Source organism: Salvelinus alpinus, chromosome 39 (genome assembly GCF_045679555.1).
Source record: "Salvelinus alpinus chromosome 39, SLU_Salpinus.1, whole genome shotgun sequence".
Taxonomy (NCBI): Eukaryota; Metazoa; Chordata; class Actinopteri; order Salmoniformes; family Salmonidae; genus Salvelinus; species Salvelinus alpinus.
Window position 1 is genome coordinate 8,508,499 of NC_092124.1, and position 11,033 is coordinate 8,519,531.

The following is an 11,033-nucleotide window of genomic DNA, read 5'->3' on the forward strand; positions in this document are numbered from 1 at the left end:
CATTTTGGTTAACCATTTATGCTTGAAGAAAATAAACAAATAAATCACACATCTTATAGAAAGACTTTTAATGATTCTTTGTATGATAAGTATAAAACATACTGACAATTGTGCACATTTTCGGTCATTTTCACCCTTAATTATTCATTTATACAATGTACAAGACAGGACTCTTATTCTGAAGAATTCCAAAATTCTGTGCCCAGAAGTACTTAGTTATTCTAGCCTGCTTCAAAGTTGTGCCTGTTTTTGTAAATTGTCCTTTACAATGTCCTTGCTGTAAAATATTTGGACATGTAAGAAGTGTCTGCAGAGGTGAGAAGCCAAAGGACATTTCACATGCAAAGTAGAAGAGAATGGACAAGGAGCAAAGTGTTGTGTCTGTGGTGGTAGAACATGAGGCAACATCCTTAATGCCCAATTAGAGTTAGAGGTTGCCAAAACCAGGGCAGTTAAGAGTCTCCTATGCAGAGGCTGTCAGAAGAGGAGAACGATTGAGTATCTGTGAAGGTCCGATGGTGGTGAATACCGTTAGGCCTACACTGCAGCCTGAGTAGGCCCTAATACCAGCAGCAGGACCCAGAAATGATTCATGTGGAGAAAGTGGATTTTGTGGATTTTATAGCGATGGGAGTAAATGGCACTGCACAAGTTGAAAAGAAGTCAAGAAAGATCGACTTCACTTCTGCAACGGAACACTTTCTAGGATTAAATTATTTTTTTCAATGCAAGTCATTGAGAGAGGAGCAAAACTGAGCCGCCATAGGCTGTACTCGAATGTCTACTCGTTTTTTATTGGTCAAAATGGCAATGTAGTTTTGTAAATGTATTGTATAATGTTATTTTCCCATCCCCATAATGGAATTCACATTGATTTTATGATTTCCCCCCCACCCCTGTCCAGTTGGTGGCGGCAGTAAACCATTTGCGTGTAGTTCGCCATAAAACCTCAAAGAAGAAGAAGTAAACGGAAGTAAGCGTTGACCAAGAACAATTTCCACGTTAGCGTTTTTGTTAGATTCATTAACACAATGAAACTCAAACTATGACTAATTTAACTGGATACCATCACATACTTGCCCCAGATAGTCTTTAATTTGCGTTGGAGACAAGACTTGGTTGATAGATGTTAGGTAACGCTAGCTAGCTAGTAACGTTAGCTGTTAACAAGGATAACGGTATGGTTTTTCACACTCAAATAGCCTCCATCATGGAGGTGCTAGCGAATGCAGCCGTGGCAGAGATCTGTAAAATCGTAGACGACGACTATGCAGTGTTTCGTTTGGAAATTTCCCAAAGCCAGAAAGAAAACAGGACATTGCGGAGGAAACTACAGCTAATAGAACTGAAGGTATCACGGGAGCGCGCAGAGAGGACAACGCGAGAGCGCGTCCTCGCCAGTCGTCCTAGTGTCAAGATCATTGACCGATACAGAGGAATGGCAAGAGGTACAATTAGCAGAAGGCCGAGCTGCGCGGCCTGTCTCCCGACTGCACTTGTGTAACTTTAGATGTGTTAACCAGAATTGGGTCTTGGATAGTATGAAATAATTCCCCTGATTACTTAGCTATCTTGCACAAACACACCATATCACATTCTAACCAGGTTCTTGATTTACTGCATTTCCTATTATTTATACATTGAAAACAATAGGATGCCTAGAACATCATCAATTGATCTATAAATAGTATATCAAGAAGTTATGCGAGGTGTTACCTTACATCCTTGCCAATTCTAGACAGTGTCAATAGTGTATAATATACCGTTTAGCATTGACAGTAGCTAACCTAACCACTTCTTTAATTAAGCAATAAGCCCGAGGGGATGTGGTATATGGCCAATATACCATGGTGCTAAGGGCTGTTCTTATGGACAATGCAACACGGAGTGTCTGGATACAGCCCTTAGCCGTGGTATATTGGCCATATACCACAAACCCCAGAGGTGCCTTATTGCTATTATAAACTGGTTACCAATGTAATTAGAGAAGTAAAAATAAATGTTTTGCCATACCTGTGGTATACAGTCTGACATGCCATGGCTGTCAGCCAATCAGCATTCAGAGCTCGAACCACCCAGTTTATAACCCCCAATCACTCTCTCAGGTGAAGGACATCTCACTGGAGGCCACAGGAACTTTGTGATGCCAGCAGGACACAGTACATGGAGCGATGACCAACCAATCACTGTTGATGAGGGGAGTGGAACCTCAACCCAGCATGTTATCATGATAGAGGTTAGTGTAATAGTGTCACATTAAAAATTAGTTACTTTGTAAATAAAATGTGGTCTGTTTATTTCAGAAAGGCTCCCCTCAGCTATTCACTTGCTTCCATTTACATCCTAATTTAACTGCCGTAGGGGAGTTTGTTAGACTTCCCTATGACGTTGTTATCCAATTCAACTCATGTACCGGTAATAACTTTCTTTCTTCTTGTCAGTCTGCAGAGGCAGCAGGTCCTGGGGTCAAGCTGGAGAGGTCTGAAGGAGAAGAAGACCCACGGCACAGCAGAGACATCCAGACTGGAGCAGCTGGAGTGCCCCCTGTAGCCACAGAGGACCCCACCACCACCCCAGCACAACCCAGGACCCAACGCAGCATCACGGAGGTCAGTGGAACGCAGAACGTCTTCCTCAAGTCAGAAACCGATATCGAGACTTTAACGGGGCTGGGTCGACTGAGTTGTTCTCCTGCTCCCCACTCAGAGCATTTACTTTATGGTAACACGAGTCCGAGGACAGTTTTGTCTCATCAAGACCCAAGTGACACGTTACAGACTGGCAATGATCCATCCTGTTCATACTCTATAGGGACAGAGATTATACCTGGTGACATGCCTGTGGGCTTAGGGTTACACATTGATCTGTCTAGAGGGGACTGGAACCGGTACAGTAGTAGTGTATACTCTGAAGGGTTACTAGATAAGAAAGGGGAGGGTCTGGTCGTAGATGAGGTAAAAGTGGAGGGCGACATTCCTCTGACATGGAATGCAGACGAGACTCGGTTAGAAGGACACTCGCAGGGCAACACCAGTGACTTCGTAGACTATAGGGAAAGCTTAGAGACTAATCTAAATGTCGCAACCAACTCCCCTTTACATGCGTTCAGGGATCGCGACCCAGTGTCTAAGTCGATGGCACCTTCCGATTCACACGGACGCATCCTTTTCGATCAGGTATTAAACTCAAACGACAGGGCTAGAGCCCAGACTCAGGGTGGGGGAGCCACATCAGGCAATAGTAAAGATAAACGGTTCCTCTGCATGTTCTGTAACAAAGGCTTCAGCTGCCTCCAGAAGGTGGAGGTCCACCAGAGGATCCACACAGGGGTGAAACCCTTCAGCTGTACCCAGTGTCACATGTGCTTCACCCAAGCTGGCACCCTGAAGAGGCATCATAGGGTCCACACAGGAGAGAAACCCTTCAGCTGTACCCAGTGTCGCATGCGCTTCGCCCAGGCTGGTGACCTGAAGAGGCACCAGAGGGTCCACACGGGAGAGAGGCCCTTCGCCTGTATGCACTGCAGGAGGAGGTTCTCAGAGAGGGGTTGCCTCAGGACACACCAGCAGAAAAACCATTCCACTGTATAACATAGAAAGTAAAAATTCCACCCGACAGCTTCTGACTTTTAGATCAAACCCTGCATTAAAGACAAAGATTTATTGTCATTGTTGTCTGAAGAAAAGATCCACAGATGAATTTGGAATAATGAGAGTAACAGATTTCAGTGTTCAATATTACTGGGTAGAATATTGCATCCAGACATTGTGTGATATATACGCCTAAAAAGTCTGTTACATATTGTGTTTGTACTGTGTAGGCTATATGAATTTCACAAATGCCTTTTTATTGCTTCCTTTCAACAACTTAATTTTTTCCCCCCAAGACACTTGAATGAATGCAGATGTTTTTGTTGATGTGTATGTGTGGTTTTCATATTATATATTTAACACTTGTTTATGTTTAATAAACACAAAATGTGACTTTTCATTCTAAGACTTTCATTGAGACTTTCTTTAGTAAGCATGCATCCGATCTCACCCTATTCTGCATACATACAACAGTGCTTTATAACCAATATACACTTACTAAATATACCTACACATACCCACACACTAACAAACACCTACTGTACACATCAAATTGTTTGTCAGGTTTGTCTGATGACTTTTGACTTATCATTGCTGACTTGTTTTTACCCACAACAACATATTTATGTCCACCATGATGGGTTTAACAACAATGAAGTCATTCTGTAACTACAGTATAGGACTCAAACCTAGTGGGGATGGGTAAAGACTCCATGTTGAAAGTGTGTTTATTATCTGTGTGTATACGTACCTGAGGGAGTGTATGTCTGTGTAATCTGCATCACGTCTCTCTTCCAGGAGGAGGAGGGTCCAGAGGTGCTGCGGATGAAGGAGGGGGCGTGTGATGAGGGTCTGGGGAACCCTGAGGGGACCATGGTCATGGAAGAAAACCAGACTACAACTCCTCCTGAACTCACAGAGGAACCAGCTGAGCAGCACAGGACCACACACAGTCTCCCTGAGGTGAGCCAACGGAAACTACTGTCTGAATGGTATTAGGTCAGGACCCGTATCCACAAAATGTGTCAGAGTAGGTTTGCTGATCTAGGAGCAGTTTTGCATTTTCTATTTGGAAAGATCCTAGATTAGCACTCGTACTCTGAGACTAGGTGCCCAGGTCTTGATTAATTTTATTTTAAGTGTGGGACGATGCCTTTGAATTATTCGTTGATTTGATTACTTGACATGCTAGCTGTACCTGAAGACTTCCAGTCTTTGCGCTAAGCTGGCTTGCGAAATTGCCTCTAACTTCCTGCATACTGGACGCAGAGAGGTAGAAATGGTATCCACAGGTTAACCTGACTCTGATGAAGTAGATCATTGCACAAACTATCCCTTTAAAGAGTGTCAAGTAATCAAATTAACTAACACGTTTGCATAGTACTCATAGCAATCCCTCATTGGCCAATCAGAAGATGCTCCATAGCAGGGTGCTCATATCAGATTTCTTGATCCAACATCCTCTCACTCTGTATCTCTTACAGTCAGTAGACATGGAGGATGGGAAGCCTGATCTGCTGCTAGTCAAAGAGGAGACAATAGAAGACGAACCAGAGAGCATTGATCTGCTGAGTGGACTAAAGATGGGGGAGCAAGGTAAGGGAGAAATGCATATAGCCTGCATACAGTAATAGATCTTCAATGGGAATACTAATGTGCCTGGCTATTATTTTTCTATTAAACACATATGAAACAATATGAGTTCTTCATTTGTTAAACAATATCAATACAATTTGTATAAAATACAAAAATGAAATGTGTACACCGAGTGTACAAATCATTAGGAACACCTTGATATCCACGATATACCTTGATATCCATGATATAGACTGACCAGGTGAAAGTTATGATCCCTTATTGATGTCACCTGTTATATCCACTTTAATCCATGTAGATAAAGGGAGGAGACAGGTTAAATAAGTTTTTTTTTAAGCCTTGAGGCAATTGAGACATGGATTGTGTATGTGTGCCATTCAGAGGGTGAGTAAGACAAAATATTTAAGTGCCTTTGAACAGGTTATGGTAGTAGGTGCCAGGCGCACCGGTTTGAGTGTGTCAAGAACTGCAACACTGCTGGGTTTTTCATGCTCAACGGTTTCCTGAGTGTATCAAGAATGGTCCACCACCCACAGGACATCCAGCCAACTTGACACAACATTGGCGTCAACATGGGCCAGCATCCCTGTGGAATGCTTTCGACACCTTGTAGAGTCCATGCCTCAACGAATTGTGGCTGTTCTGAAGGGAAATGGGGGTGGCACTTAAAATTAGGAAGGTATTCCTAATGTTTTGTACACTCAGTATATCTCAACATAAGTCAGACATCACCAGGCAAATAACACACGAAAAATCCATGTCTAAAAGTCTATCCATGTGTCATGTTTGTTAAGTCTGGACAGTAACATTTTCCTGTAGGTGGTTGGCTGGAGGCTAACAGATGAGACTGGGAAGCCATCTTGGATTCCCAGACGGGTGCAGCCAAGGGCCCAGGGGACAACATAACCGAGCAGGCCATGACCAGAGGCGACATAGTGGAGGTCAGTGGATGGGACAGTGTCCTCAACTCTGGGCCGAGGAACAACACCGTTAACCACAACCAGAAACAGACAGTCGAACACAAATCAACATCCGGACTTACTGTCCATGACAACAGACTGGCTGAGACCAGGGCTAGGCATAGATTTGGTCTGCAGGGACAGGGAAGTGTCCGTATGCGGCGGGTGAGAACAGACACAGACTCAGCTAGCAATGCTCTGTCCTGCTCCTATAATTGTGTTTCAGACAGAGTGATGGCGCATGAGGTTGACCCTCTAACAGGTGCTGCCTTCAGCCTGCCTTCTATAGGATCTATCAACTGGAACATGGACCCTGAGACAACACAGACACACACGACCTCCTCACACTCTCCTTATGTTTATCCAGAACTCAGACAATGCCAGTGCCTCAACTCTAAATGGCTACACAAGCCCATTGACAAATGACAGTAGTAGAGACAGAATAAGTAAAGGTGGTGACGCCAAAGAGAAGCTCTTACAGTTTTCATTCTGTGGTAAAGCCTTCAGTTTCCCCAAACAGGTGGAGATCCACCAGAGGTTGCACACAGGGGAGAAATCGTTCAGCTGCCACCTGTGCCGGGCCAGTTTCTCAGACTCATCCAACCTGAAGAGGGTCCACCCAGGGGAGAAATCATACAATTACCCCAAGTGTGAGAAGAGGTTCTCCCACCAGCACCAGCTGAAGATGCCCCTGAAGATCTACACAGGAGAGAGGCCATTTGCCTGTGTTCTCAGAGAGGAGCTACCTCAGGATACACCAGCAGAAAATGCACGCGGCCCATGTATAGTGAAATATATGTACTAGTTATACTGAACAAAAATATAAATGCATCATGCAACAATTGGGTAAGTTACAGTTTATATAAGGAAATCAGTCAATTGCAATGAATTCATCAGGCCCTAATCTATGGATTTCACATGGCTGGGCAGGGGTGCAACCATGGGTGGGCCTGGGAGGGCATAGGCCCCCCCACCTGGGAGCCAGGCTAATCCTCTGGGGTGCCAGGCCCAGCCAATCAGAACGAGTTTATCCTCACAAAAGGGCTTTATTACAGACAGAAATACTTAGTTTCATCAGCTGTCCGGGTGGCTGGTCTCTGACGATCCCGCAGGTGGAAAAGCTGGATGTGGAGGGCTGGCGTCGTTACACGTGGTCTGGTTGAGGCCAGTTGGATACAGCCAAATTCTCTAAAACGAGATTGGAAGCAGCTTATGGTAGAGAAATTAACATTAAATTATCTGGCAACGTCTCTGGTGGACATTCCTGCAGTCAGCATGCCAATTGTATCCTCCCTCAAAACGTGAGATATCTGTGGCTTTGTGTTGTGAGACAAAACTGCACATTTTAGAGTGGCCTTTTACTGTCCCCAGCAAAAGGTGCACCTGTGTAATGATCATGCTGTTTAATCAGCTTCTTGAAATGCCACACCTGTCAGGTGGATGGATTATCTTGGCAAAGGAGGAATGCTCACTAACAGGGATGTAAACAAATTTGTGCACAACATTTGAGTGAAATAAGCTTTTTGTGAGTATGGAACATTTCTGGGATCTTTTATTTCAGCTCATGAAACATGGAACCAACACTTTACATGTGTGTTTATATTTTTGTTCAGTGTAGTTTGTTGGTAGTTAATTCTGTTGGTTTTGGATATCGTAGGGAACTGGATGAGGTGACATGAGGAAAGAATTAGTATGATGAGGTGATGGTTGGTGTGATGGTGTCTGTAAAAATGCTTCACTGATGAAGTGACAACTAATTCCCTTTAGGTTGATGGTGTTTCATAGTGAGATAGTGCCTTAATTCATGTTTACTTGACATAAAGTAGTGAAGATGTGTGTAGTGTTGAACCTTTTCCAAAGTATTCTAAAAAATGATTTATGTAGTAGTGGAGATGTGTTTAAGTCCCGTGTGAGAGTGTATGACAGTTTTGGTCAAATTAAAGACTAAATTGACTGTGTGCTGACTGATTTGTAAAATAAAACATTCTGGGACTGAGTTTCCCTCATCTCAGTCGAACCAAAACATCATACAGTGCATTCAGAAAGTATTCAGACCACTTGACTTTTTCCACATTTTAAGTTACAACCTTATTCTAAAATGGATGAAGTTGTTTTTTTCCCCTTATCAATCTACACACAATAGCCCATAATGACAAAGCGAAAACAAGTTTTAGTCATTTTTGCACATTTATAAAAAAATATTCAAAACAGAATTACCTTATTTACATAAGTATTCAGACCATTTGCTGTTAGACTCGAAATTGAGGTCAGGTGCATCCTGTTTCCATTGATCTGAAAGATCTGGAGGATCTGCAGAGAAGAATACACACCAAATACAGGTGTGCCAAGCTTGTAGTGTCATACCCAAGAAGACTCAAGGCTGTAATCGCTGCCAAAGGTGCTTCAACAAAGTACTAGTCTGAATGCTTATGTAAATTTGATATTTCAGTTATATTTTTCTATTTAAAATTTTTTACAAATGTTTTGCTTTGTCTTTATGGGGTATTGTGTGTAGATTGGAGGGGGAAAAAACGTAATCAATTTTAGAATAAGGCTGTAACTTAACAATGTGGGAAAAGTTAAGGGTCTGAATACTTTCCAGATTCACTGTATGGAGCATTTTATGTTTTATAATAAATTCCAATGGCTACATATTGTTAGGTACATGAATCACAGTGTTATAGATTGGCTTGACTGTGTTTAATATGTTATAATATCGTGTCATGTAATGTTTCTGTGTGTACAGCAAAGAGTTTCTTATATAAACCTTTGTACAGAAAAGTATCATCTTTATTTGCAGTCTGCAGTCCATGAAGACCTGCTGATATCCGGTGTTGCTGGTGGGAGAGATTGGACTTCTGAAGCTGCTGATCACAAATCCTGGTCCGGGATCAGGACCCTGGATCAGGAGCCATCTCTCTTCCTTCCCAAGTCAGACCCAGGACCCAATCGTGAGGGACAGAGACTCCACCACCACACAGAACACAACCAGTGGACAGGTGAACTGAACAACCTCAGTCCTGGTGGTCATCAGAGAGACAGAGGCCCCAGTCAGGGATCCAGTCTGCAGCCCAGATCCTTCTCTTCACAGTCTCAGTGCAGGGATGGAGCAGGGCCTGGGGCTGATAGAGATAGACCCTCCTGTTCCTATGATACAAACACCACAATATCCATGATGAACAGAGCAGGTCACCCTGCGCTTCAGCCTTCACAGTGGGAGACCCCCCTGGTGGGAGTCTAACAGGAAGTCTGTCTTCCCCTTCAGGATCTCACCTAATGCCTGGTGACTGGGTTCATAGAAAGCCTGGACCTGGGTCTAGCGTTCCTCAGTTACCTCATGGTTACCCCACCAATACAGACAGGGTCAGGATGGGCGTTCACCACGAGAGGTACCTAGCCTATAACACGGCACACAATCCCAACAACACCCAAACAATGACTAGAGGTCAAGGGGGGAACTCAAAGACTAACCACCTGAGGGTGGTGGTTCCTGCTTCTACCTCTGGTGTCACTGGGTCAGAGCGTGTGAGGCCTAGCATTAGGACGGACGCCGGCAAGACGTACGCCTGCCCCACATGTGAGAAGCGCTTCGCTCATGCGAACTATGTGAAGAGGCACTAGGCCGTTCACACCAAGAACAAGCTCTTCAAGTGCAAATTATGTTACAAGAGATTTTCCTTCCTGACTAACCTGATCAGACATAGGAGTGTCCACAATGGAGAGAAATCGTAGCAGTGCGGCTTGAGATGTATGCAGGGGATGTCTGGGAACTATTCTTTAGCTTAAATATTATAGTTATTATGTTAAGTGTCTTGGGGTAAGAGGGTAATTATCCACATACCTCTCATTAACCCTTTGTTAACTTGCTATTTGAAATTGGATTGTGAATACTTATTTTTATGAGAGTTGCTAAAACACTTTTCTTTCTAAACGAGTGTGCTCTCAGCTTTAAAGACAGTGATAACACATCATTTGATGTGTGATGTTATAAGCAGTATCTTATTTCAAAGAACAGCGCGAGTACGTTTTTCATTGAACAGTGACCAAGAGCAATTTCCACATTGGTGTTGTTATTTAGACTTTTATGAACACCCTGGAACTCAAAATATGACTAATTTAACTGCACAGCATCACATACTTACCCCAATTAGCATTTAATGCGTACCGGTAACTCAGAGCTCCCCAGGTCACTCGCCTCTCGTGCGTACTTTTTGTTCCGGCACCTCCCGATTTACAAATGAATCACTGATTACATGATTAAATAACCATAGTTATTCTACAACATTGCCTGATTTTTTGCATCTTGTTTTCATTCTATTGTAAGGCCTACATGAAATGTACAAAATGTGTTTGTATGTAATAATTCTTGAAAACACTTATGACCATTTTTTTAAATAAACTCCAATGGCTCCATATTGTTAGGAATCACACTGTTAGAGATGGGCTTGACTGTGACTAACATTTTATAATATTATGTAATGTTTCTGTGTGTACAGGAAATAGTTTTTTCAGGTAGCCTAGCGGTTAAGAGAGTTGGGCCAGTAATCAAAAGGTTGCTGGTTTGAATACCCGAGCTGACTAGGTGGAAAAACCTGTTGATGTGCCCCTTTCTGTATCAAAGCATCTACTAAATTACTAAAACGCAAATGTAATAAACCTTTATAGTTTTCTGCACAATCTTTGTCTGCAGTCCATGAAGACCTGCTGATATCCAGTGTTACTTGTGGGAGAGAGTGGACCTCTGAGATGGCTGGTCACAAAGACTTTCCTCGGATCACGACCATGGATCAGAAGCCATCACTCTTCCTTCCAGAGTCAGAACCGGGACCGAACCACACAGAACACATCTGGCAGGGAGTCCGGTTGCCGGCATCAATATCTCAGGTGC

At 43.2% G+C, this 11,033-nt stretch overlaps 2 protein-coding genes across 5 annotated transcripts in view; both read left to right on the forward strand.

Annotated features, from left to right (window-relative positions):
- LOC139566744 (uncharacterized) overlaps positions 1-11,033 on the forward strand; it is a 324,355-nt gene that overhangs the window by 19,207 nt on the left and 294,115 nt on the right. The window lies entirely within an intron of this gene.
- On the forward strand, positions 931-10,822 carry LOC139566789 (uncharacterized). 4 transcript variants are annotated; one of them, XR_011673143.1, is made up of 7 exons: positions 937-1,448; positions 2,106-2,236; positions 2,442-2,609; positions 4,389-4,553; positions 5,075-5,186; positions 6,006-6,127; positions 6,666-10,822. XR_011673143.1 is itself a non-coding variant. In XM_071388105.1 (6 exons), the coding sequence occupies exons 1-6, from the start codon at positions 1,181-1,183 to the stop codon at positions 6,029-6,031; spliced, it is 870 nt and encodes a 289-aa protein (XP_071244206.1). In that variant the 5' UTR covers positions 937-1,180; the 3' UTR covers positions 6,032-10,822. The 4 variants fall into 4 exon arrangements, 2 of the variants coding, with proteins under 2 accessions (XP_071244205.1, XP_071244206.1); XR_011673144.1 differs by having other exon boundaries at positions 8,946-10,822; XM_071388105.1 differs by having other exon boundaries at positions 6,006-10,822.

Bases quoted from the DNA above. Each gene is read 5' to 3' on its own strand.
- LOC139566789 (XM_071388104.1), top strand. From the start codon at position 1,181: ATGGTTTTTCACACTCAAATAGCCTCCATCATGGAGGTGCTAGCGAAT. The intron at 1,449-2,105 runs GTACAATTAGCA...TCACTCTCTCAG, and splicing joins ATACAGAGGAATGGCAAGAG to GTGAAGGACATCTCACTGGA. The intron at 2,237-2,441 runs GTTAGTGTAATA...TCTTCTTGTCAG, and splicing joins AGCATGTTATCATGATAGAG to TCTGCAGAGGCAGCAGGTCC.